Genomic DNA, 27,930 nt, shown 5'->3' with positions numbered 1-27,930 from the left:
TGTCACGGCGTGCTGGTGATGTCACGGCGTGTTGATGATGTCACGGCGTGTTGATGATGTCACGGCGTGCTGGTGATGTCACGGCGTGTTGATGATGTCACGGCGTGTTGATGATGTCACGGCGTGCTGATGATGTCACGGCGTGCTGGTGATGTCACGGCGAGCTGGTGATGTCACGGCGTGTTGATGATGTCACGGCGTGCTGGTGATGTCACGGCGTGTTGATGTTGTCACGGTGTGCTGGTGATGTCACGGCGTGCTGGTGATGTCACGGCGTGCTGATGATGTCACGGCGTGTTGGTGATGTCACGGCGTGTTGATGATGTCACGGCGTGCTGGTGATGTCACGGCGTGTTGGTGATGTCACGGCGTGCTGATGATGTCACGGCGTGCTGGTGATGTCACGGCGTGCTGGTGATGTCACAGCGTGCTGGTGATGTCACGGCGTGCTGATGATGTCACGGCGTCACACGGTCGTGGCGGGACTGACGACTGCAGCAGTTTTCTGAGGAGGAACACAGATCATGTGACCACAGCCTCTCTGATGACATCATCAAGCTCTGACCAATCAGAAGTGAACAGACCAGGAGCCAGTCAGGTGCACTCACAGGTGAGAGGAAGTCCTGGTGCTGATTGGAGGAGGAGGAGGAGGGGGGCCGGCAGGAGGCGCTGGGTTCCTCCTGCAGCGCCTCCTGCAGGTGGGAGGAGACGCAGCCGCTGTCAGACCCGGTGGAGCCTGAGAGGCAGTGGGAGGAGGAACCAGAACTTTCTGTGGCTGCAGAGAAGCGTGTGCAGGTGAGTCACAGGTGAGTTACAGGTGAGTTACAGGTGAGTCACAGGTGAACTGCTACAGGACACCGGGGCGCGTTCATACTCATGGAGGGCTGGCTGCTGGTCTCGTGCTCCTGCTCGTCTTCCTCGATGCATGAGGAGCAGAAGGAGGCGTCGGCAGGAGGAGCAGAGGGGAGCGCCTGGCTGCAGGAGGAGGAGGAGGTGAGAACCTGTGAAAGGCGGCGCAGGTGTTGCAGGTGTGACTCCTACCTGAACATGTGCAGGTTGAGCGAGCCCAGCAGGCTGCAGGAGGACGGTCCTGATGCTGCCGCCTCGCCGCCACCTCCTCGCTGGAAGGGGTGGGCGTGGTCAAAGGTCGACACGGCGATGGACGCCCTGGTTCTGGCCCCTGGACACAAAGCCACACCTGGCCGATCAGAACCGGAGCGGCGGCGCTGATCCGATTGGCCGTTGCCACGGTAACGTACCTCTGGCCTTCATGATGTAGTGGACGGCGCGGTCGCTGATGGCGGCGTCGCTCGGCTGGATGTCCAGGAAGGGTTTGTTCCCCACGCCCATCGACACCATCTCCTTCAGACGCGTCTCTGCACACACACACGGTCGGTTCTGCTCGGTTCTGCTCGGGTCCGGTCCAACAGAACCGAGCGGACCCCGCAGCTCCGCCTCTCACCTTTGTTGCGGGCCGCCTGGGTCCACAGGATGCGGGCCAGGTCGCCGGTCCAGGCCCGCTTGATGTCCGGCGAGGCCGCCTGCAGCACGAAGGTCTGGTTCTTGGCGGTCCGCCTCCGGAACCAGACCTCGAACCGGAGCCCGTTGTCCCCGCTGGACTCGGTCAGACCCACCTCCGCCGTCTGGACCGGGAGAGGCAGCCGTCAGCGGAGGCGCCGGGCCGGGCCCAGCAGAACCGGGCCCAGCAGAACCGGGCCCAGCAGAACCGGGCCCAGCAGAACCGGGCCCAGCAGAACCGGGCCCAGCAGAACCAGGCGGCGGGGCTCACCTTGAAGGAGTGCTTGTAGATGAAGACGTCCAGGCCTCCCTCCATCTTCTTGGGCTTGCTGAACAGAACCATCTCCTGGAAGAGGAAGATGCGGCGCTGACATTTCCTGCGGCCGCTCCACACCGTGAACTCGTCCTGACGGATCAGCTGACCCTGCTCCTTCAGGTCCACCTGCAGGGAGACCAGAACCCGGTCAGAATCCCCGCTGACACCTAGCAGCTGACCAGAACCAGAACCTCCTCTGACCCGGTAACCCAGGTTCTGCAGACACGGACCTCACAGTTCCTGATGGCGTCCATGGCCAGCAGGTCGTTGCCGTGGCGAAGCTGGAACTTGACCATGTTGGTGGCGTCCTGCAGCGCAGCAAGCTCCGCCTCCTGGGCCACGCCCACCTCCTTGATGAGGTCAGAGAGCAGCAGGGCGTACTTGCTCATCCTCTGGATGGGCTTCAGCAGGTAGGAGGACAGGTCCATCTTATCGCCCAGCTCCAGCTGCTTCCTCTGCAGGCGGAGAGAGGTCAGAGGTCAGAAGAGAAGGCGGCAAAGAGCAGACCCCGCATTGACTGTCGCCGCGCAGAAGTTACGGCCGCCATCTTGGGGAGGTCGCCCTGCTACCCTAACCTGCTGCTTTAAGGTGAACAGACTCACTGTGCTGCGTATTTACGTTTAAAGCGATGAACTATTGACATCAAGGCTCAAAGATAACCTGAGTTTCTGTTTGGGTGTGTCACATATATACACAGGTAGCTCAGGATGAACGTGGGTGGTCATGTGTCCTTCAGTCAGTCCATCAACTAATGAGCAGGTGAAGTGATCAATGCAGGAAGCAGAGCAGGAGAGGCAGCAATGCTTTCTAGTTTGTACCACGCTGATTTCCTGCAGACATCTGGAATAAACCAACACAGAACTGCATTTTGATGCAAGTGACTATTAGTTATATTCACTTTTAGTTTGTTCACCTTTAAGTCTTCAGTTTTTTTGGTTTTCATGGACAAGTAGTATCTACACTTGCTACTGTTTGTGTTGCTGTGCCAAACGAGTTATTCCCGACAAAACAGGCTAATTTAAATAATAATAATATAATAAAATAATTATTTCAGACACACACACACTAAGTGGAACTTAGTTCAATATTCAGCGAGTTATAGTTGATTAAAATTGATTCTGCGCCTGGTCAACTCATTACACTGAGCTGGGCTGTTGACCTCCCCAAGATGGCGTCCGCTCTGATGGCGTGGACTATGGCGGTACTCACCCTGAAGAAGGCGTGGCCGTGGTGAGCCAGCAGGGCGTCAGATTTGGGTTTGTTCTTGCTGTACAGAGCGTAGAGTCTGAACTGCTCCTGCTGCTCCAAGCAAACACACAGTTAGAGACGGGAAGCTGCCCAGAACCAGAACCTGCAGAACCACAGCCGGTCCGGCTCTAACAGCCCCCAGCATGATGCTGCCACGCCATGCTTTAAACGGCGCCGAGCAGCTTCTGCTGTTATGACATCATCAGCACCGTTATGACATCATCAGCACCGTTATGACATCATCAGCCTCCCTTACTGCTGCAGGACGAACGCCTCTACATGAAGTGCCTTAGACCTTTAAACGGATCCGTCCAGAACCTGCTTCACCTGCCAGGTGAGTCTGGGCTGGAAAATGATCCCAACGAGGCGCCTTTACGTCAATTATCTAGAAATAACGGTTTCTATATGATTACATGTATAATCAGTCTGAACCGGGCCGGGTCCAGTTCACCAGTAACTGGGCGATCAGAACCGGCTAATCGATCCACAACTAGAGGAACTGATCCGACCCGGTTCTGTTCCTGTGAGATCAACGCGTCCCTCAGATGCTCTACATGCCACAAACATTGAGCTTCTGTAAAAGTTTAAAGCATAGAAGCCCATGATTCTCCTCTAGTTAAATAAATCTGAATATATTTATTTTTCTGCATTATTTCAGCAGATTTCTGTATTTCATTTCTCACTGTGGAATCAAACGGCTCCTGGTCTAATAACTGGATCTCTGATCAGAGCGGTGGGAGACGCTGTTGAGCCCCCCCAGTCAGCTGGACCAGAACCTTGTAGTTCTGGTCCAGCTGACTGAGGGGGGGGGGGGGGGGGCAGCGATGCCTACGTGTCTCAGTCAGCTGGATCAGAACCTCATAGTTCTGGTACGGCTGACTGAGGCGGGGGGGGGGGGCAGCGATGCCTACGTGTCTCAGGAAGCAGTGCGGCACTCTCAGCGGGTGCCTCCAGCAGGCCTCCAGCTCGCTCAGGAAGAACTGGCTGTGGAAGTCCAGCAGCTTCTCCAGGTTGCCGAAGATGATGGAGCGCTTCCCTCTCAGGTCCTGAGGAAGGTCGGCCTGCTCCATCTCTGGGAAGTAGTGGCGGATGATGTACTGCAGCGAGCGCACGTACTCGCGCTCCGTGGTCACCATCTCCTCCACGATGTGCCGCAGTTTGCTGCAACAGAGAAAACGTCATCAGCGCCGCCGCCCGGCTCCTCTGGGGTCCCAGAGGTCCATTACCCACCTTCCTCTGGGGCGCCCGTCCCCTGGGGACGCCCCGGGGCTCCCGGCGGGGCTCCCGGCGGTCCGCGGCGCCGCCCAGCCCTGCGCCGGCGTCCTGGGGCACAGCGTCCGGTCCGCCGCCTCGGTGCTGCTGACCTCCAGGCCGCGGATGAAGACGCCCGTGTTGCCGCGGCGCGGCGGCTCGCTGAGGGTCCGAGGAAAGGCGGCGCACCGCGAGGCGTCCGGCGTGGGCGGACAGTCGAAGCTCTGAGTCTTCCTCAGCTGCTGCCTCCTGGAGGAGGAGGAGGAGGAGGAGGAGGAGGGGAGGCTGGGGGGGGAGGAGGCGTCCGGCCGCTCCGACTCCTCGTAGGAGGAGGAGCTTCGGAGCAGACGGCGGAAGAAAGGTGTCCTCTGGGGGGTGGGGGGGGAGGCGGAGGTCTCAGAGATTCCCCACAGCCCTGACTTCCTGGAGGAGGCGGAGCTTATGCTGATGACAGAGTTGGAGCGGTGCCGGTGGGCGGAGTCCCGCGTCCTGAGCGCCGCCTCCATCTTCCTGTGGAACGTCTTCTCGGCCTCCTGACACTTGGACCAGGCGAAGCTCCACTGGCAGAGGCCGCGCTCGCCACGCAGCTCCCCGGCCTCCGCCTTCATCTCCTGGAAGCGGCTCTCTGGGATTGGTGGATGCTTCAACCTGTAGTCTTCCAGGCAGCCAATCACGGCACGGCATTTATCTGGCAGCAAGCAGTCGTCCGTGGAGATGCGATCGAGCTGCCGTGCTCCCTCCATGGCCCAGCCATAGGCCTGCAGAGAGAGGAGGGTCACGTGATGTCATGCTGCTGTAGCTCCGCCCCCAGCTACCTGAGCAGGTAGCTGGGGGCGGAGAACCAGAGTTAGAAACAGATCAACGCTCCAGTGGGTCCAAGTTATCCTCAACTACACAGATTCATCATTCATCAGTGTGCAGCGATACTGAAGTCAGACTTTGTAAAGCCAAACATTTTAAAGTTAAATGTTAAGCTGTGACATCACTACAAGCTGGCGCTGTTTTGGCGTTGGGGGCGGGGCTAAACTGAAGGCCCCTTCATGGGCCGTCCGTTTTTCCTCATGGTTTACCTGCTGTCAGCGCTTTAGCTCCATGTCTACACCTATTATAAGCTAATGAAGTTAATATTAATGGAAATAATCCCTTTCCTGTGGTTTAGCAGCGGTATCGACCAGAGCTCTCGTTCACTGCAGGTAGACGAGGAGGACAACCAGAAAAACTTCAATGATAATGTGATGAAATTAAAGGTTAGCCTCACAGTTTTCTCTGCATCAATGCTGGCGGCGGGGGAACGGAGGCTCTGTTAAAGTCCAGTTTTAGAGATCAGAGCCATTCATAAGCCTTTTAACTCCAGCAGCAGATGCTGGGATTCCTCACCGCTCGTTAGCGGCGGACGAGGCGAGGCTCCCAGACTAAATTACCTGCGGCAGGAAGCATCCAGGCTCCTTTCCTACCTCCTTCCTCACTGATCACGGATCCGCTGATGGACTTTTAGGCAACAGAACCGTTTCCAGAGAAAAGGCAGCCTGTGGTGATGCTGATGAACCAAAGCACAACTAAAGTCCTCAGTCCTCAGCTGAGAACTGCTCTGGTGTTAACAGAGACACGCAGGAGGCTCCGCCCCCCTGATGGGCCTCACCCCCCCCCCCCGCAGGCCGTCCTGCTCCTACCGCCCCCCCGCAGAGCTCAATGATGAAGACGTAACATGAATTATTCCTTAATTAACGCAGACAGGCTCTGACGCCAGCCTGGGAGCGTTTAGCAGCGCGTGATGTGAGCAGCGACAGAACCGGTCCAGATGGAGGCCACCGGGTCAGCGCTCTGCAGACTGATGAGCCGCTGATGTGTCCTGACCGCTGCAGCCGCTCGCTTCCCACAGACTCAGAGCGATGCTGAGAATCATTTAGACATTAAAACGTCTAATAAACCAGGATCAGAGGATCAGAGGATCAATACATCTGAGTCACTGATCACAGTCTCTGGATGCAACTACAGCTTCTGAGGAGGAGGAGGAGGAGGAAGAAGAAGAAGAGGAGGAGGAGGAAGAGGAGGAGAAAGAAGAGGAGGAGGAGAAAGAAGAAGAGGAGGAGAAGAAAGGAGAAGGAGGAGGAGGAGGAGAAAGAAGAGGAGGAGAAAGAGGAGGAGGAGAAAGAGGAGGAGAAAAAAGAGAAAGAGGAGGAGGGCACCCAGTGGGAGTCTAGACTGAAGCCAGTCAACCGAGGAGGAGGAGGAGGAAGAAGAGTGTCTTCAGGTTAAAATGCAGGAGTCGCTGTTTCCTCCTGGTTCAGTCCAAAGGTCCAAAGGTTCTGGTCGGGTTCTGCTCACCAGACACTCAGCAAATAAACCGATGATGAGATGGAGCTGGATGCTCCGCAGCAGGAGAGCAGAGCTCCTCTGCTGCCTCCTGGAGGGAGACGTTCCTAACAGGAGAGGCTTCAGAACGCCCGGCGCGAGATTCTCTACAGATTTAGATCATAATATAATAATAATAATAATAATAATAATAATAATAATAATGAGGCTTTAGCTGCTCAGATAAAAGGTCCTGGTTTGCTGAAGCAACGAGTCGTGAGCAGCAGAGCAAACTCTCCACCAGTGAGGAGGCGAGAGCAAAGATTCATTCCTTTGTCACAAAAAGTAGTTTAGACCCAACATGTTGGTTCTGCTTGGTTCTCTGGTTCTGCAGGATCCGTGATGTGGATCCAACGTTCTTCCAGCTTTATTAAATTAATTTATTATATTTTTTAAAATAATAATAATAATGTTTTTAAGGCACGTCGCTGCTCAGCATCTTCTGCTTGACCGACTCCAACAGATCACAGCTGTTTCAGACCGGAGAGGAAAAAGCTGTTAAATAATAAATTCATTTATTTCAGGTCCAAAGCGGTTCTGTGACGATCATGACCCGGTTTGTCCTGAGCAGTCAGCGCTGCACAGCTCTGCAGATATTATACTAAAACAACGTGATTAAACACGCCGACCGGTACCGATAACTTCTGGACTTCGCATATTTAATGACTTCAGACTTGACAGACTGGCGATTTCCGACCTGTAAACAATATTTTATTTTTAAGTGTTTTTTGTTTTACTAAGTTGACTGATGGCCGCTTGCTTCTTTTCTGACCCGCACACAGCAGAGGTAGAGAAAACAGCAGAGGGGCTGTCACACAGTCAAGCAGCGCTGACGTCACTGACGCTACGCTACGATTAGCACCCCTGTTTCGGTCCCACCGTTCATAATAACCTTTGGCTACAAAAACTTTACACAAGAAGGGAATAAAAGAGCAGCAAACTGCAGCTTCTGTAGAAAAGAAATACATGATGCTGGGTCCACCACATCTAATTTTATTCACCACCTGAAAACCCACCCAGAAAGGTTAGCCACTGTGTAATAGGTTAGCATCTGTGCTACAAACAAGCTAAGCTCGAGTCCTCAGGAGTGCAGACATTAGTTTATTACATTACATAAGTATCAAACTAAGTTAAAATCAGCTTTTTTATACTTTAATGTAATGTTTTGGCCCTTCTCTGCCCTCAGAGAGAAGATTTGAAGTGTTTAAATGCAGTATTTTAAGCTATTTTATCTGACTAATTATTGGATCCACGCTAATTTTGGTACACTTTAAAAACTATGATATTGGAGATGGCTAGGTACTAATCTAAATAAATATCCATGTTCGTCTACAGGTTCTCTGAATTCAGTAAAGCAAAAAAACAGGCAGGTGGAAATGGACAGAACAGCATGGAGCAGCATGGCTTTCTGACAGAAGGAGTGCAGGTGTACAGCCATCAGGATATTACTGAAGCAATAATAAAGGACCTTAATATTTCATGCAACCTCCCCTTGTCTTTGATCAACAGGCCCAGCTTTAAAAACTTTATGGCAGTGGTAGAGGAGAAATACTGCCCGCCAAGTCGCACCACAGTAACCAAGCGTCTAAGTGAGTTTGCTGCAGAGAAGGTGGTCAACATTAAATCCAGGTTAGAGAAGACAGACACTGTTTCTGTGGATATCTGGACAGACAGAACGAATAAGTGAAAAGTTTGAAGAGATATGTGACAACTTTGACATAATCTCTGATAATGCTGCAAATATGAAGAAAGTTTTCACAGTTTGTTTCCCCTCAACTGTGACCGATAAGGAAGATGGTGACGATGATCTGGAAAATGGTAACTTGTGAGGAATTACAGGATGATGTAGCATCTGGAGCAGTTACCAGCAACAGCGCCTGCAGTGCAACTTGTTGTTGGAGATGGCAATGACTAAACTCTGCAGTTTGCTGCGTTCTACATGCAGCATGAAGGAAGCATTTGAGGCTCATTATGAAGCCAGTCACAGCGTCTGCTGCATCAACAAGATGGAAGTCAACGCTTCGCCGTGTAGAAGCAGTCACTGATACGGATCCCCAAAGCCGAAATGATCCACTGGAAACTCAGAGACATAAAGGGCTGCCCAGGTTTGGTCCTCACAACGATAGACAAGTACACACACAGCTGCTCCTCCTCTTCCTCCTCCTGAAGCAGGAGGAGGAAGAGGAGGAGCAGCACTGGGGCTGAAAGCTCCACTTAGTTCACTTTATTTTTATTTTATTTACACTAATGCTCATTAAAGTAAAGAAATCAAATCTAATTTATTTTTTAGCATCAGGGAAATTAAACAGTTTTTAAAGACGGACCAAATTAACCAGAACCAGGAATTCTGCTCTTTTTACTTTTCCCCAACGTATAAAGTAAAAGATGTTCTGTTGAATCGGACCCGTGTAACAGAACCTCCTCCTGGGGCAGCAGAACCTCACCTGTGTGTCGGGTTCTACTGCAGCAAAGAGCGGATTTCAGAACCGGTCCCAGTACCTGATCCAGGAAGCGGTACAGCTGCACGGCCCGCTCGATGTTCTGCCCGGTTCCTTTGACCCGCTGGGAGAAGTCCTGCAGCTGGGCCCAGAAGGCGTGAACTTTGACCTCGTAGCTGTGGAGTTGTGGTGAGGAGACGTCATCCCAGCGCTCCAGACGGGCCAGCAGAACCTCGCCCCGTTTACAGTGGTCCTGACGGGTCAGAGACAGAACCGTGAGCAGAGCTTTACTGCCGCCCTATCAGTCAGAACCAGAACCAGAACCAGAACCATCACCGCTGTGTGTGTCATACGTAGGCTGTGGTGTGGAACTCCTTGAAGTCCTGCAGCTTCTGGTTCAGAAGGTCCAGAGAATCTGCAGGTTCATTCAGAGTCTTCAACTGGACCTCCCCGACCTGGTCCAGCCACAACCTCACCTGTCAGGAACAGAGAACACACAGAACCCGATCAGAACCATCCTGCTGCTGCATACTGCCCCGAGCCCCACGTCCAGCTCAGCGAGGTGAACAGAACCGGACAGGAAACGGATCAGCAGCGGCTAAGCTAACGCTATACTTGGTTTATGATCCTGATCTGATGAACACATTGATGGGTCCAGTCGGCTGGACCGTCTCAGGGACAGAGGTGGAGATATCTACAGGACACTGTGAGATGAACCAAACTAATTCATCAATAACTTCATTTCATGATTCCATAATATTCTGCAGCTCAGAGAAAATATCACCAACCACCAACAGCCGACCAGAACCAGAACCAGAACCCTGGAGTCGGACCGTCAGAGGACTCTAAGGCTACGTTCACACTGCAGGCCTTTATGCTAAAATCAGATTTTTTTGTGAAATCTGATTTTTTTGCGCGGTCGTTCACATTTCCAAATATCTGTGACTTGTATGTGATCTCCTGTGTGACCCGAATTAAATGCACCTTCAGTTTCCCGCAGGCGCAGTAGAGGACGTGATGATGTCACACGTAGCAAAGCGTGCTCAGTGTTTGCAGAAGTAAACATGCTGCAGCGTATTTTACCATCTTTACGTTATTCTCCAACCAGAGCAGCACGTTACCAACGCAATCTTTTTAAAAAGATTGAAAAGGAAGAGAGCCAGATTTTAGTGATGTGAGCGCCTTTACTGATGCCGACTTTATTCATAATTTTCGATTGAGAAAAGAAACCTTTATGTGCGTCTGACCGGATCGCTTTAGCGCTCTCACGTAAAAAACATTTTCAGCGGGCATAGCAGCGAGTAAACACTGTGGGGCTGTATGGACTAGCAACAGCTGCTTGTTACTGCACAATAGCCAACCTCTTTGGCATAACCAGGTCCACCGTTAGCGACGTTTGTCCAGTATCAGTGACGTACAGGTGGGATAAATGCGACCTGGCCGTACAGACACAGGTCGCATTAGAAAAGATCAGATCCAGGTCACATATGGGCAAAAACATCTGAACTGGGTCCCTTCAGGCTGCAGAGTGAACGTAGCCAATGACGTGTCGGTGATCTGCAGCACCAGCAGGGGGCAGCAGAGTTCAGGCCATGCAATGAGGCTCAGCAGAACCTGGTTCTGGTTCTAGCTTTGAAGGGAGACTAAACCAGAGAAAGGCTGCAGGAGCCTCACCTGGCTGAAGCCTCACCTGGCTGAAGCCTCACCTGGCTGAAGCCTCACCTGGCTGAAGCCCTGCTCCAGGCTCCTGAACTCCTGGATGAAGCGGAGCTCCTGCGTCCTGGAGTTGGACAGAGTAACCAGGCGGTGCAGCAGCTCGTCCACCTGATCGTAGAGAGCCGACACCGTCTCCACCGCCGCCCGCTGCTCCTCCGCCGCGCCGCCGCCCCCCTCCCTGCGCAGCCACGCCAGAGAGGCCCCGCCCTCCTGCTGCAGCCGCACCAGTCGGACGTCTTCCAGGGTGCAGCACATCAGCAGCTTGCACCTAGACAGCAGCGGCTCTGCATCCTGGCAGACAGACGACACCAACGTCATATTTCCAGGCGTCGGTCCGGTTCGTTTGGATGAAGCTGAATCTGAAGCTAATTTACAACAAATTATACAACCAGGCACTAAAGTGTCTCACTGATCCATTAAAGCCTGAATCAGAACTGATGTATCACAACTTCAGCAGAAATATTTCCCAAACCAACAGATCGGTGATATAATGAGGCAGTGGATACTCGTGTGTTACCTCGGCAACAGCAGGTAAAGGTGTGCTCTGCAGGTTGCTGATGGCGTCCCGCAGCAGATCGATGACGCTGCTGCACTGTGTGGTCAGCTGCTCAACCCTCTGATGACCACAAAACAAAATTAGATTCTCTAAAATCTGTCAAAGCTGCACATTTCAGCAAAGCAGCAACTCCTGATGTTTTTAATCCACGCGGCAGCAGAAACATCCGTTCACTGCAGAGTCCAAGAAGGTCCAGAGCCCCGAACCCACAGCTGAGCTCACACTAAGGGCCCTGGTGTGTGTATATATATATATATGGGCTGGGCAACGATTACAATTTTTAACCGCGATTAATCGCATAATTTGTCCGATTAATCATGATTAATCGCATTGTATGCGCAAACTCCAAGAATGAATTCAAAAGTATTGTAAAGTGCACTTTTATTTTAATGTTCTGCTGCCATATGAACAAAAGTGTTGTAACATTTGTAGCACTTATTTTATACTGGATATTTTCAACCCATCTATTGAATTTAGTGCACTAGTTAAAATATGGCCTTTTTTGACCTGCTGTATATTAGCCAGTCCCTAAGCTTGATGTAACATGAAACTGTTGACCTTTTGGGTTTTGTGGTTTTTATTTTATTATTACAATTAAATAATAATAATAATAATAATAATAATAATAATAACAATAATGTTATGTTCAGTGTTTTTTCGCTAATCCACCTCTTATATCTTTCACCTTATGTAATTTTGTCTGTGTTGTGTGCACCTGCCTGTTGCTTTAATCCTATAAATTTCCTCGTCGTGGGATAAATAAAGGATTAGCTAATGTTTTCTTATCTTAAATAACACTTAATAATAGGATATATGTACTGGGTTCTTTCAATGCCTTAATTCCATCTTCTCTGTGGGCTCCAGTAACATGTGATAGATAATATCTACTTTGAAAGTTAACATGAACTGCTGCTGAAGATGACCACTCTGATCTACCTGGATGTTCCATGGAGGACTGAAACGCCTCAGTCAGAGACGTCTGTGGGTCTGTCGGGGCAATGAGAGAAGTTTCGTCTCCTCTCTCCGTTTCTGTGGCTCGACGTTTTCATGTTTTTTCACGTGCGAGCGGGAGAGTGCTGCCGTGACACAGCGCGCTGCAGTCAGCGCACGTGCTGACTGACATTGACTGAAAGCATGTGAGCAACATGCGTTAATGCGCGATAAAATAAATATCGCCGTTAATAGTCTAATGAATTAACGCGAAATTAACGCGTTAACTTGCCCAGCCCTAATATATATATATATATATATATATAGATAGATAGATAAAGAGAGAGAAATGCCAAGAGTGTGCGAAGCAATAATCAAAGCAAAAGGTGGCTACTTTGAAGAACCTAGAATATAAGACATATTTTCAGTTGTTTCACACTTTTTGTTAAGTATATAATTCCACATGTGTTAATTCATAGTTTTGATGCCTTCAGTGTGAATCTGCTCAGGACTATAAAGAGCAGCAGAGCTGCAGTTCTCAGTGCGGCCTGATGGCGTCACTGTTCCACACTGAGCCGCGGTTCAGGTCAGAACTGCTTCTTCTGCAGACAAACATGAACCTGATGCTGAAGATAAAGAATAAGTTCCTGTAAACATCACTGACCCGATCATTTAGAAGACGAGGCGCAGCGTTACATAAATTATAATACGGGGAAAGTCGTGTAAAGGTTCTGATCCCAGAGGAACTTCAGAGAAGCAAGTTTAGATTGCAGAGAGAGAGGAGCAGAGAGTCCCAGCAACAAGGTTAGCCCCTTTAGCATGTAGCCATGATGAACTGGACCACCTGCTGGTTCTGGCAGCTGCAGCCATGTTGGTCCAGCAGGTTCCCTCTGATGTGACGCTGCTCTGAACTAAAACACCAGGCCAGGTGAGCAGAACCACAGGATCTAACTGATTACCTGGAAGAAGACACCTGGATGCACCTGCCTGGTTATATCGGACCTTCTAGGCTCGGTACTGACCCGTCTGAAGCTGATCCAGCTGCTCTGGCTGAAGCTCAACGATCCTCCCAACTCTGCAGGAAGCTGCTGCAGCTCCACGTGTCTCTGCAGGGACTTCAGGGAGCTCAGCACCTCCACCTGCAAGGAGGAGCACACCTGCTCACTGAGCATGCTCAGTGCAGCCGGGGGGGCAGGGGGGGGGGGGGGGGGGGGGGCGTAGCGGGGCGTACCTGAGCAGGACCGGCCCGGTCCAGACGCAGCGAAGAGTCCTTGGTGGCCAGGACCAAAACTGTGTGGATGGAGCCCGGCGAGTCCTCCTGCACAGCCAGTGAGAGGCAGAACAGCATCAGAACATCAGGTCCAGAACCAGAACCAGAACCAGAACCAGCTGCTAAATTTCTGTTTAAATAAATAACATTTTATCATAACATCTGAGAACAACTAAAGTCCAGTTCAAAATAAAACTGGGAATCTTCTACTGGACGTTCAGAATCACTGGTACCGACCCACTGGGCCGGGTTCTGGTTCTTCCAGACCTTAAAGCCGGCTTTTATTCAGCTGATGCCCACATCCTCCTTTAGCTCTTAAAGAGCGGACCGGGCTCAGAACCGTGGTTCTTTAAGTGGCTATAAAATACAGCAGCTCTTTCTCAGGTCCACACCTGGACCCGACCCGCTGGCAGAACCGTGAACGGACCTGCAGGATCGGACTCGGTCCAGTTAGTAAAGAACCTTCAGACGACAAACTGAACAAAGTGGTTCACAGGACCAGACTGGGTCAGAAAGTGGTTCTGTCAGAGCAAACTGGGTCACACTGACTGCAGGTACTGATCATGTGACCCTGTGGTCCAAACTCACCTGAAGGGCCCGGAGGGCCGAGAGGAGGGCGGAACCAGGAGCGGAACCAGCAGCAGAACCAGGAGCAGAACCAGGAGCAGAACCAGGAGCAGAACCAGGACCAGAACCAGGAACAGCTTCCCGAGCGTCCACCACCACCGTCAGCCCCTTGGCGCGAGACTCCGCCCTGTTTCAGACAGGAAGTGATGTCAGAGAGGAAGCAGCGATCCGGGTCAGAGCGGTGAAACCGGACCGGCGCCGCACCTGAGGGTGGAGGTGTAGTAGCGCAGGAGGCGGAGCAGCTCGGCGCCGTGGCAGTCTGGGTCCGCCCACACGGGGCTGCAGGCGGAGACGGTGAGCAGAGCTCGTCCCGCTCTGTCTCTGGTTCCTGACGGAGAACCGGATCAGAACACGTGAAACACGGAAACCAGAACCGCGCCGGGTTCACACGGCGAGATAGTTCTGCTGATTTCTGCCCCATCCTCTCCTCAGGACAATCTCAGGGCCCGGTTATCGGCCCGGTTCTTAAGACTCTCCTATGCCGTGTTAAGAGGGTTCTGGTCGACCCGGAAGGACTCAAACCGGGCCTGTTCCACGTTCTGGGTCGGCGCTCCCTGAGGACGAGCTCGCCGCCTGCTGAGGGAACCTGAGCAGGCCAAAGCCCGGTTCTGTAACCAGCCCGGTTCTTTCCCGTCTGGCACCAGAACGTTCCTGAGGGAGATCTGCGGCGGTTCTGGTTCCTATCGGACCGGACCCAACACGCGGTGCGAGCAAACCCGGTTTTTATCGGGTCGGGTTTTGAAAATCAGCAGACAGCTTTTAAATCCTGCCGTGTGAACCCAGCAGTCTGGTTCTGGAGACCCGGTTCTGTGTAAAGTTCTGTCAGGAACACGGCTGCTTACCAGGCAGGCACACAGCTCCAGAACCCAGCAGCACGCTGTAGAACCTGGACTGGGGCGACTGGGTCGGGCCAGCTACCGGTTCTTCTGAACCAGAACCGGGGTGTAACTGGACCGGGGAACGCTGACAGCTGGAACCTGCAGAGAAACAGAGACTGAATGATCCGATCACCACCAGAACCACCTAGTGGTCCAAACCCGTGGTCAGTGAGGATAAAACCAGTCCTGGAAGTTCTGGACTGCCCAGTGGGTCCGGGTCGGGTCTCTGCTAGAGTCCAACCTGTGGAACAGAACCAGAGCCTGGTCCAAACAGCTGGCCGGGTTCTGGGGAGGGGAGGAACGTTCTCCACCTCCACACCAACAGCTGATCCAGACGGAGAACCAGAACCAGCTGTCTGATCTGGGTCTGCGTCCAGGACCGGTCTGCTCCAGAACCAGCCCAGGTGATGTGGATTCTGGTCATTAACTAGAAAACTTTTAAATAAACATCAACTCTCCAGAACCTTTGTTGTCATGGCAACATGGATAAAACCCAAACTAAGCCTGAAAATACTAAGAAATTATTATTCAGTCAAATATCCACAAATTAAGGCACTTGGTTAATTAAAAGTTCTACTAGTTATATTTCAGTCAGAATTCACCTAGAAAACTTTAAGATGGTGGAAATAGAAATTAACTCATAAACTCGTTAATAATGAGAAGCTGAGTCAGCGCAATCATTCAGACCAATCAGAGCGCAGCATTCACCCAGACCGCGCTGTGTTATGAGGCGGATAACGCCTGACAGGCGTCCATTTCTGATGATGCTCCATCCCTCACGGGCGCCACGGGACGGCGGCCTATCATCATCTTCCGTCTTCCTGCTCCACCAGGTGTTCACCAGGTGTCCAGCAGGTGATGCAGGTGATGTTAATGACGTTTGTTAAAGCCAATAAAGGGATTTCAGAAAGCAGCCCTGCAGGACGTCAGCAGGCGCTGAACGGAGGCCATGACACCACATGCAGGACCTACAGACGCCAACATGGCGGCGAGGTCACCTAGACACCATCGAGCACAGAAGCTCCTGGAAGCAGCCAGGTGAGTGAGGAGGAGGAGTTAAGGACAGGTGAAATGATGAAGGTGGAAAGGCTTCAGCCAATCAGCAGAGGCGTTACGGAGAGGTTAGAAAGAGAAAAAGGACTGATTCAGCCAATCAGCAGAGGAGGAGGTGAGAGAGGCTGGAGGTTTGTGGGATAAACAGGAAGAGGAGGAAGAGGAGGAGGAAGAGGAGGCGTGTGTACCTTCAGTCTGATCATCCGATGATCTTCGTCCAACATTCTTGTCACAGTCCTGCTCCTCTTCTTCCTCTTGTCCTTCATTAAACACGGGATGAGGCAGATCCGTCTGATCTTCCTCAGACTGAGCTGGATCTTCACAATAAGAGTCTGCAGGTTGTATCTGTTTTTCACAATAAGAGTCCACAAGTTTGGCATGTGTTGTATTTTCAGAATAAGAGTCTGTAGGTTCTGCTGGTTTTTGTTTTTCAAAAGAAGAGTCTTCAGGTGGTTCTTGATTTTCAAAATAAGAGTCCTCAGATTTAATCTGATTTTCACAATAAGCGTCCTTAGGTTGTTTTTGTTTTTTAGAGTCCACAATTGTTGTACTTTCAGAATAAGAGTCCTCAGGTTGTTTTTGATTTTCAAAATAAGAGTCCTCAGATTTATTCTGATTTTCACAATAAGAGTCACCGGGTTGTTTTTGTTTTTTAGAGTCCACAATTGTTGTACTTTCAGAATAAGAGTCCTCAGGTTGTTTTTGATTTTCAAAATAAGAGTCCTCAGATTTAATCTGATTTTCACAATAAGCGTCCTTAGGTTGTTTTTGTTTTTTAGAGTCCACGAGTGTTGCACTTTCAGAATAAGAGTCTGTAGGTTGTTTTAGATTTTCACAATAAAAGTCCTCAGATTGTTCCTGATTTTCAAAATAAGAGTCCATAGGTTGAATCTCATTTTCAGAATAAGAGTCCTTGGGTTGTATATGTTTTTCAGAATAAGAGTCCTCTGGCTGTGTTTGCTGTGTCAGATTTTCAAAATAATCCTCCGATTTGTGGACTTGAGGTAGGATTTTAAACATTTCAGGGAAAGCAGAATTTATCGGCTGTAACTCACTGGAGGGTCTCTGAAGGGAGCCGATTTCAAAATAAGAGTCTTCAGGCGGCGTGTGTAGTGAACCGTCAGGATGAGAGGAATCAGGAGCAGAGGTGACAGGATTTGTTTTACACAGGAAGTCCTCTGGGTGTGTTGGTTGGGTCATATTCTCACAATAAGAGCCCTCTGGGTGCATTTCTTTTGAGATATTTTCAGAATAAATGTCCTTCAGGTTTGCTTCCCTTGTCAGTTTTTCAGAATAAGAGCCTCCTGGGAGGATGTTTTCTGTGATATTTCTACAGCAAGCGTCCACCCTTTTAGTTTTTTCTGTGATACTTTCACAATAAAAGTCTTCTGGGTGTATATTTTCAGTCGTGTTTTTGCAGCAGGAGACCTCCAGGGTGAATTTCTCCACACCATTTTCAGAATAAGAGTCTTCAGAGTGCATTTGTGTGTTGCTTTCAGAGTAAACGTCTATATCTATGTACTCTTCATGTCCCGTCTCCTTCTCTGCAACCTCTCCTACTTCCTTCTGATGACCTTTCATCACTTCCTCCTCCTTTCTTTCCTGACTCTGAACCTCCTCTAACTCTGCTTCATTTCTCTCACCTTCCTCCCTTTCCCCCTCCTCCTCTTTGCTCCTCCTCTTCCTCCCCTTTAACTGCTGCTCCTGCTTTTCCCCACCAACTGACTCCAAACCTTCACATCTTCTATTCTTTGCCTCCTCGTTCTCCTCCTCCTCTGCCACCTCCCTGTCCTCCTTACCTTCTGGGCGCTGCGTGCAGCTTTCAGCGTCTGCTTGCTCCTGCACACCAGGAGGCCTGTGGAGGCTGAAGGTCTCCTCCAGGAGTCTGGAGCACTGCAGCGTGTGTGAGCTGAGGGCAGCAGGAGGCGTTGCTGGACGGACCTCAGAGCTCCGCCTCCTCTGCGTCTCCCCATCGGGCTGCGCTGAGGTTCTGGCTCGGTGCTGCAGGCTGATGGACTGGGTCAGGGAGCCTTTCTGGGGGGAGAAACGAGGAGGCGCCGGCAGCTCCGTCAGCTCCACGTACTCCCCCTCCGAGTCGTCGCTGCTCGCTGCTGATTGGCTGGCTGTGGCTGTGAAACGGGAGGAGCTTCACATCCATCCTGGAGCGGTCCGGATCGTCGCCGGCCCTCGCAGAGGCCCCGCCCCCCTGGGTGGAGGTGTTCTGGGGCCGAGTGATGAACTGCGGGTGGACCACGTCCTCCCAGGGGACCCTGAAGACGTCTCCGTGGGCCTGGAGGACACAGCGCTCCAGCCTGGCGGCTCCTCGCCGCTCCCTGTCCCGGTTCACAGAGTCCAGCCAGGCCATGCTGAAGAGCGCCGTCAGAGCTTGGACCGGCACCTCCTGCTGCTCCACATGACGGCCGCCCGCAGAAACGCTGCACAGGAGCAGGCGGGGCCTGACGGAGACGCTGCTCCTGCAGGAGGCGCCTCCAGCAGCGGCAGCAGGAGAAACCAGCAGGTAGAAGTCTCCTGGATGGAGGAGGTGCTGGTCCAGAGCACAGAGCTGGACCACTATCTTCTCATGGATGCACAGAGGCCAGCCTTCATGACGGAACAGCAGACCAGAGAAGGGAGACTGGAGGAGAGAGGAGACAGGAGACAGGAGACAGGAGAGAGGAGACAGGAGGAGACAGGAGAGAGGAGACAGGAGGAGACAGGAGAGAGGAGAGAGGAGACAGGAGAGAGGAGAGAGGAGAGAGGAGACAGGAGAGAGGAGAGAGGAGACAGGAGAGAGGAGACAGGAGAGAGGAGACAGGAGAGAGGAGACAGGAGAGAGGAGACAGGAGAGAGGAGACAGGAGAGAGGAGACAGGAGAGAGGAGACAGGAGAGAGGAGACAGGAGAGAGGAGACAGGTTAGTCACCTTTGTAGCAACAAAACCTGAACGCTGCAGATTCTGCTGCCTCCACCATGAAGCTCTGAACGTCTCCAGATTGAACGTCTTCCTAAAACAGATCGCTGGAGAACACCTGAGAACACCTGAGAACACCTGAGAACATCGGCTTTTAACACTTTCCACACATCCTGGGTTGGATGTAGGTCTGGGCTTTGACTAGGCCGCTCTGAGGGTTGGAAGGCGTCCCTGTGGGGGAGTGGTGCTATAGAGAGAAATAATGTGAGGAGGGCCTGGAGGAGAACTTCTGTTTCCACACATTAAAACATAATGCGTTATTTTATGTTTCAAACATTTAAAAATTGTTTCACTAAAATTCTAGATTCAAATTAATTTATCTTCATTTAAAATAAACCTTCTGCCACACAGAATATTGGAAATAACTGCCTAGAAAAACCAAAACTTGACAGGAAGTATTCTGTCCTCTTTACAGTCAGAGGCTCAAACACCAGAAGGAGCCTGGTTCTGGTTCTGGTGGAGGTTTTCCTCTCCACTGTCACTTCATGCATGCTGGGTATGAGGGATTGCTGCAAAGCCATCAGCTGTCCTGTGAGGCTGGATTCATCCAGGAGGAGTGATGCTGCAGGTTAATGGCTGCATGCTACTTGCTAAGTTTCCTAAACAACTAGTTTCCCCTTTAGTTTAAATCTAGTTTTGTTTCGTTTCCTCTGCCTGCCGTCTACGTCAAGGCGCCACAGGAAGTCCTACCAATCTGCCAGGGATGTAAACGTTCGGCCTGGTGAACTCCACCAGAAGCAGTTTCAGGGGGTTAAATGTCTGTCAAAAATTAAAAGCATGGATGTTTTTCTCTGCACAGCTCTGAGTCTCAGCCTCAGGCAACCAGCAGAACTGAAAAAGCTCACAGGGAGTGAATGCTTCAGCGCTGCAGACGGTAAACAGGGGTTGGGTGACGGGATGGAGAGCAGGTAGCGACAGACGGACACAGGGTGGACTCACACAGGCTTCCTGCTGGAGGAGCTGCAGAAGCTGCTTGGAAGGGAGCAGGAAGTGGATGAGGTAGCGGAGGCCGTCTCCTGTGAAGCTGCTGTCCACCACGCTGAGGACCTGAGCCAGCAGGGAGGGCGACGTGGCCTGGAAGGGCGGGTAGAGCGCTGCCAGAACCTTCTGGATGCAGCGGTCCAACGATTCAGAGTCCTGGAGGGAGACAGAACAAGGTGAACATCCACTGAACCAGAGTTTCTCTGAGTCCCTGCTCAGGTTCTGCCATCATCGGGTCAGAACTTCCTGTCTGGGTCTCCACCAGCAGGAGAAACTCCGGGCGGAGATATCAGGAACCATGAAGATGGCTCCATCAAACATGTGACTCCAGCACCAGAGCTTCACTCCCCCAGTTTCTGTGAGGAGCCGCAGCTCTGCTGGTTATAATGGGAGCAACAGTGAGGAGGAGGAGGAGGAGGAAGAGGAGGAGGACCACCACCCAGTCTGGCTCCCAGCTGAATAAAACTGATCTTTTATTCACATTTAGGACCTTTTCATCCTGAGATCCCTGACAGCAGTGACATGAAAGCAGAGAGCGCCCCCCCCCCCCCCACAGGCCCACCTGTCCACAGCAACCCTCACCTGAGCAAGGACCAAGGGACTCTCGATCTCCACAGTTCATGCCATAACCTCCTGGATCCTTCATCAAACCATCCATAAGTGTCTGAAGACAGAAACTGCAACTCCCAGAATGCACTTCACCCATAGCCAATCAGAGCTTTGCCTCCTACAGCATGCAAACACCTGGTCACTTAATTAAACAGGTCAGAAAACGCTGCAGCAACGATGCGTTGGCCGTTTTATTGCCACGACACGAGTCGGGTTCTGGTAGTGACATCAGAACCAGGCCACAGCGGTCCAATGGGCTGCCAGGCGCTGGAGGAGGCAGGAAGCATCGCCATGGCGGCCGATGACCAGCCCTGGTACTGAACTCTGACAGCAGGCCCGGCTCAGTGCACCAGAACCGCAGAGCCGAGTCTCTGTTGATGGACCCATTCATTTGGTTCTGAAGTACTGGGCGGGTCCAGCAGACGGAGGCGAGCCACCAGCTGTGGTTCTGGTGAAGTTCAGGTTCATTTCTAGAAAAGGCTTCCTGTGTTCCGGTTAGGGTTGATGCCTTTAGATGAACTGGTTCTGGTTCTGGTTCTGCTGGTTGGGACGGATACTCGGCCGTCTGTCCCTGCAGGAACATGATTCATCCTCCCGGTGACGCAGAACCAGTTCCTGCGGGGCGGGTCAGCCTCAACGTGTCAGAACATCTGCAGGAACTCTGCTCCCTGATTGGCTGAGAGCCGTCACATGTCTGGGGTCTCCATGCTGGATCAGAGGTCCAGCACTAACTGATTAACCAGGTTACTCTGGGTTAACGCTGGTTAGTTGAAATGGTTTAACTCATGTTAGCGTCTAGTTTAGTTACTAGTTAACCTTAAACCAGCCTCCAGGCTAACGCTAGCTGGGTTAGCGCTCCTAACGGGTCGGGTTAACCCGTTTAACCGGTACCAGCTGTGACAGCTCACCTGGTCAAAGCAGGTGAGGTGTGATCCGGCCAACCCGTCACAATAAAAGCTTGTTAACTCCACAGCCTGAATATGGACCCAGTGGTTCTGGAAACAGGAAACCTAGCCTCGTGAGACCATCCTGATCTCGCGAGCTTTCAAGGTTTCACTCGCAGATCAGTCTGGATACTCTCCGTTGAAGAAAATTTGGAGCCGTTCACCAAACGAACGTCCAATCAGCGTTGGCTTTGAGGCGGGTTGAGGTGTGACGCAACGGGAAGCGCGTCAGTTCAGTCTTAACAGCATGGCGGCTTCAGCCGATGAAACTAGCGTTAGCGTGGCTATCAAGCAAGTTTTATCGGAATTAAAGAGTATTTCTTTGCTGAACTAACGAGCCTTTACCTGCAGCAGCAAGAGTAGCTTGGCTTGTGGTTGTGTTTTCGTCGTCGCTCTGTTACGAGCGACGACGAATCTGATTGGTTCATTTGGCCCGTCTATCACCAACATAGGCCAATCAGCTAACCAGTATTTTCGCCCCTTCCCAAAATTACTTCAACGGAAGGTTTCCAGATGGATATGCGGAGCAAATCTATCTGGCGGAGTCAGGTAACAGGAAACCAGGTCCAGTTGCTGAAATGGCCAGAAAGTTCTGCTTGTCGTAGGACCTTCAGGTTCTGGAGGACTAGAAAACCAGCTTACTTCCTCCAGAACCAGCCGTGACGTTTGGACTGGTCAGAAGAACCGGCACCATCTAACTGGGTCTCTAACCTGCAGGAGGTCTGGAGCGGCAGGACTCCCCTGTAGGCAGAGGTTCTGCCGGGCCCGGTTGGCTGCGGCATGCTGCGACCCGTCTGGAGACGGTTCTGCTCGTTTCCTCTGCTGCCGTCACATTCCTGGACCGGCGCTGCCGGGCCTCACGGCGCCGCGGGCCGACGATGCTGCCTCAGATAGCGCAGGAACGTTGCCAGGGCAACATCCACAGAAACCAGCGGTTCTGTAACGGCGCCGATCCAGAACCTCCAGAACCAAACAGAACTTTATCTGACGGTGTGAAGCAGCTGCTGCAGAGAGAACCGAACCCAGCGGGAGGAATCCTGCTGCCTCCGTGGATCCAGAACCGACCCGACCCGGCACCCTGGAGGTCCGGCCCGGTTACAGCCTGCCGGTACCGAGCCGGACCGACCGTTGACCCGGCCGGCGCCGTGGAGATGACTTCCAGAAGCGTGTCCAACGCGATCCACACGGCGAGGCGCCGGCGCCAGGACCAACCGGGTCTGCGCTGGATTTACTGGAACCACAGAGCCGTCGGTCAGAACATCAGAACCTGAGCATTCACCAGCGCCGCTCAGAACCACTTACGGGCTCAACGACTGGAACCGGGCCGAGCGAGGCCCGGCAGCAGCCAGCACGCCATCTTCCTGCGCCGGGATCACAGGATTCTGGTTCTGAGCAGGATCCGGACCGAGCCGTCAGAAACAGCAGCTGGACCAGAACCGTCCTGGTCTCTAATTCTATTGTAGAGACCAGAACCACTAACTGACCTGATCCAGACCGGGTCATCGGACCTGATACCTCCTGCTCAACGTGATCACCAACATCATCCAGAACCTTCTGATTGGTTCTGAAGAGGTCCGGTTTCACAGCAACCATGAAGAGAAGGTCCGACATGAAACCCAGGTGAAGCCCGGTTCCAGAACTTGGTTCCGACCGTCCGATTGTGACTTCAGACCAGCGGCACCATCAGCAGAACCCAAAGTGCTTTCCACACATCTGATTCAGAACCGAACTGCCGACCCTTTAATTGGAGCGCTGAGGATTGAGCTGCCGTCAGCCAATCAGAACCGGTTCTGGAGTTCTGGACCTTCTCACCTGAGCTGCTAGAGTTTCTTCACCTTCAGACGTTCTCAGGCAGAACTTGTTCCACCACGTTGAGCCGGGTCATCTGTCAGAACTATTCTGACTGCAAGCTGAACCCACATAGTTCTGGTTCCTGTCTCAGCACGTCCTGCACACGCCCAGTTTACCTGCTGTCTCCATGGTTACGGCGCTTCGCCCTGCTCAGGTGTGTCATCACCTGAGTCACTGTTTTCACTGCTGCTGTTTATGAAACAAAGACTCACGTTGGCGTCCACGTTCTGATTCTGGACCGCACCGGAACCGGTTCTCCTCAGAACCACAGAATTACTGTGGTTCTGAGGAGAACCCTCAGAGTAAAACTCCACTTTCCCCTGGGCCCTGAAAGCATCACGAGACGTTTGGAAGAGGAGGAAACCAGCAGCTAATGCTGGGAACCGCAGGTTCTGTTAGGAGGCAGAGGAGGACCCGGGCCGCAGCAGAACCAGAAACGGGTCACCAAGGATCAGAACAATTAGCAGAACCGGTCCGACCCAAACATCAGAACAATTAACAACAATTAAGTCCTCAGTGTTCATTTAGTGCTAATTATAATCAGCTGGAAGTCCTGATGGCCGTTAATCAGCCCTGGTTAGTCGGCCCCTAGTTAACTGACCATTAGTTAACTGACCATTAGTTAACTGACCATTAGTTAGTTGACTGCTGGTTAGTTAACCGTTGGTTAGTTGACCCTGGTTAGTTAACTGCTGGTTAGTTGTCTCCTAGCCCTAACCTGCTTGTCTTGCTGGTAAAGGTCAGATCAGCAAAATGCTGATTTTTCTCATCAAACTTCTACATTCAGGTTTATTATTATAATTTTGCCTTCAGACCCTAAATAACGGTAAATAAAAGTAACCTAGTGATAGTAATAGTTAGTAATAGTTAATAATAGTTAATAATAGTAATAGTTAGTAATAGTAATAGTTAGTAATAGTAATAGTTAATAATAGTTAGTAATAGTAATAGTTAGTAATAGTAATAGTTAGTAATAGTAATAGTTAGTATTAGTAATAGTTAGTAATAGTGACCTCCATGACGGCGGCAGGATGCAGCACTGCATTAAATCTGAGCCGCAGAACAGAACCGCTCTCAGCGGTACCGCCACATCAAGCAAAGACGGATCCAACCGGTCAGAACTTCTGAGCAACATGTGGAGCAGTAACTCCTTCAGAGGTCCACATTCCATCGTGACGGGTCCAGAGGAGAACCACGGTCAGAACCTCTCCACAGCGTCTGCCCGCTAGAACCGGTCCAGAAGCATGAGAGACAGGTTTTGGGTCCTGATGAAGAGCTGTGGAACCGGTTCTGGAAACCAGGCATCAGAACACGCAGCATCGCAGCCTGCATCCGGAGCGGTCTGGTCCGATGGGTCCGGTTTGGCTCAGTCAGAACCAGCTGGATCTGTAGTTCTGCACTCTGACTGCCGGGTCTGAGCTGCAGTTAAGCGCCCTGCTGCTGCTGCACCTTACCCCCTCGGGTCGCCCCAGGAGAACCCGACACCGGCCGCCCCTCCCCCGCCGGGCCGGGCCGGGCCGGGCTGAGCGGGTCGCGGTCTTACCATGCTGGGTGCAGCCGGCCGTCAGAACCATGATCCCGCCTCGGAGCCGTCTGAGCGTCTCTCTGCCGTCGGCTCTGACCCCCACGTTAGGCTCCGCCTCCCAGCTGCCAGTCATTCCTCGCTGGAGCCGCTCCTCCTCTTCCTCACCTCTGCTGCTCCCTGCTGGCCGGGTCAGAACCTGCAGTCAGTTCTGCTGCTGGTAGAAACAATGAGCTCAAACCCAAACAGCCTCAGTGATCAGAACCAATCCGGTCATGACTGCAGAAACCCGACCGTAGAACGGAGGACAGTAAAGACTTCATGCTGAACACGGTCCCGGCACCTTTACCTGCCGGGTCGTTTGGACCCGTGTTCCACCACAGGACATTCAGACCCACAGACGGGTCGTTCCTTCAGGTTCTGACAGCCTCAGTGTGTCAGAACCTGGTAAAGTTCACACTCAGCAGGGGTCCAAACGAGCCGGGTCAGGTCTTCAGAGTGGACTGCAGCAGCTGCAGGTTCTGATGCAGGTACCGCCTGAAGAGGAGATCCAGCAGCTGTTTGGGTCGCGGGTGACGAGGACCAGAACCACCCAGCAGGTTCAGTTCAACTTCGTCTCTTCAGGTCCGACTCTGATTTCCCTCGGTCCTTCTGACACCTCAGAGCTCGGTGGTTCTGGCTGGCCCAAAGCCCACAGAGCGGTTCTTTCACAGCTTCGGACCTTCAGCATCTCAGCAGAACTAACAGAACCAGAGTCGACATGTTAACGGAAATGTGAAATAATTTATTTTTTCCAATCTGGTTCTGGTGTAAACTTGTCCCATGGTCCAGTTTGAGGGTTCTGGTTCCTCTAAAGCTCTTTACCTTACTGACACCAGCTGGGCCAGAACCTCCTGACCCAGACTGATGGCTAACTCTCAGGTTCTTGGGCCCGGTTCCTCTCAATTCAGTAACGAGTTCATTGCTTTCACAGCTAAAGCTACGGAACCAAAGCTGTTCTGGGTCATTTCTGACAGAAACGACCCAATAATGCTGTGAGGAACAGAACCGGGTCCTGGATCCAATCTGGCTTGGATCTCCGCTGAGATTTGATCTGGATGGCGCCAGAGTGAAGACACACCTGTGGGGACAGGTAAACACGGCGGACCGACACCGGTCCAACCCAGACAAGCGGGATCTTTATTCTGACCCAGCTGGGCCTGCAGCCCGACCCACTCCAACACCACAGAGGTTCTGCAGGAGTTCTGCAGAAACACAGCATGAATCCCAATGATCCAACAGCGGTTCTGGTTCTGTATCGGTCCAGAACCAGAGATAGAGTGCAGATGTCTGCGGACCAGAACTCAGCTCAGTTCTGGGAGGATCGGGCCCAGTTGGAGTCAAAGAGCTGCTCTAAAATGACCAGAACATTTTTCTATCATTGGACCCATATGGCAGGAAACCCGAGTGGGTCGGGTCAAGAAGAACATGAACCCAGCAGAACCAGAGGTCCATGTTAACCAGCGGGCTGATTTCATTCAGAGCAGAACCAGAGGAGGAAATGAAGGCAGGTCCAGACGGGAGTTAATATCCGGCAACGCTTTGCTTTTGCTGCTCTCCAACAGAACCAGCCAAACGGGCCGAGGCCTCAGAGAATCAGAACCCCACTGGGTTCATCTATAAACCGTGCAGGTCCGACAGTGAGCGGTACCAGGAGGAGATCCTTGACTGTCCTGTCGACCGCTGCACACATTTCAATAGAAGGTTCTTGATCTGGACCAGAACCGGCAGAACCTTAACCCGAGCTGCTGTGGTTCAGAACCAGGTCTGGACCTCAGGAGCTTTTTGTGTGCGGCTAGCTTAGCGCGTAGCACCGTTCAGCAGTCGGTGCTCCTGTCTCTGAACGTCTGCTCATCTCATCTATAAAGAGACTCGCATGTTTTCTTCTGGCTGTTCTCCACGTTAGCAGTCGGGTCAGAACCGGAGCAGAACCTGGGCCCGTCTCAGATGCTCTCAGAACCCACTGGGCCTCCCAGCGACAGCAGCAACCCACGGCTTTCTGGGTTTAAACGTACGGCAGGTCATTAGAAAATGTTCCTTATATTTATTATCATCTCTACAAAAAGTCATTTCAGGCTGAATCCCAAAAGGAAACAGAACCCAACAGAACCCAACAGAACCGGGTTAGCCAGTACCACAGCACATTTCTGCTGTGTATTCTGGGTTCTGATCCCCAGAACCATCCCGTCGGTAACCGTGAGGACAGTGAGAACCAGTATAGCCTCAGATCCAATCAGAGAGACAGACGAGAGAAAAGGTGGAGGTTCTCCGTGTTCTCAGCCCCCCCCCCCAGGCCACTGCAGCGCCTCCTTTCAGGTTCTCCTCTGATATACTTGAAGAACTCATGATGGGTTCTGCAGTGCTGGGCGGGCCAGGTCCAGTTCCCCAAACCATGACACTCCCACCCTCCATGCTTTCAGTGCTCTTTCCTGAGACGCTCTAACTGGTTCTTCTCAAACCACCGTCATGGTTCTGGAGTCCAGATGACTCGGTTCTCATCCGTCCAAAGAACTTTCCAGAAGTTCTGGTTCCTCCTCCCATGGAAGCTAAACATGGAACGGACCAGATCCTCCTGGGATGTCTTTAAATCCCTGACCAGCGGCCCCATGTTCTCCCTGAAGGCCTCAGCCTGCTGTTCCCTCTCACTTCAACAGTCAGGAGCACCAGGCTGGAGGTCTGAGGTCCAAGCAGGACCTCCTCCTGAGTGCTGCTCATGATCTTCTCACCGTGTCCAGCTGATACACCTGGTAGGAGTGAATGTAAGGGGGAAAATAACTTATTCCTCACAACAAATTACATTTTAAGGTTTAAGAAGATGCTTCCTTCTGTCTGAACTTCTTTAACGTTCTCAGTATCGTTAA

The 27,930-nt window shown here is 52.0% G+C and overlaps 1 protein-coding gene across 1 annotated transcript; it reads right to left on the bottom strand.

Annotated features, from left to right (window-relative positions):
- Nucleotides 1-114: 114 nt before the first annotated feature.
- plekhg4 (pleckstrin homology domain containing, family G (with RhoGef domain) member 4) lies at nt 115-25,227 on the bottom strand. The gene is given in 23 exon segments (XM_036135784.1): nt 115-505; nt 609-775; nt 875-1,180; nt 1,260-1,376; nt 1,463-1,643; nt 1,790-1,960; nt 2,065-2,289; nt 3,044-3,133; nt 3,994-4,243; nt 4,313-5,091; nt 9,185-9,376; nt 9,477-9,599; nt 10,846-11,130; nt 11,357-11,455; nt 13,348-13,464; nt 13,557-13,643; nt 14,184-14,349; nt 14,427-14,550; nt 15,065-15,199; nt 17,953-18,280; nt 18,282-18,788; nt 20,063-20,260; nt 25,052-25,227. Coding segments are annotated over 23 exon segments (4,689 nt in total). The 5' UTR covers nt 25,055-25,227; the 3' UTR covers nt 115-466.
- Between the last annotated feature and the right edge of the window lie 2,703 nt (nt 25,228-27,930).

Source organism: Fundulus heteroclitus, chromosome 4 (assembly GCF_011125445.2).
Source record: "Fundulus heteroclitus isolate FHET01 chromosome 4, MU-UCD_Fhet_4.1, whole genome shotgun sequence".
NCBI lineage: Eukaryota > Metazoa > Chordata > Actinopteri > Cyprinodontiformes > Fundulidae > Fundulus > Fundulus heteroclitus.
This window is presented reverse-complemented; position numbering and strand designations above follow the sequence as displayed.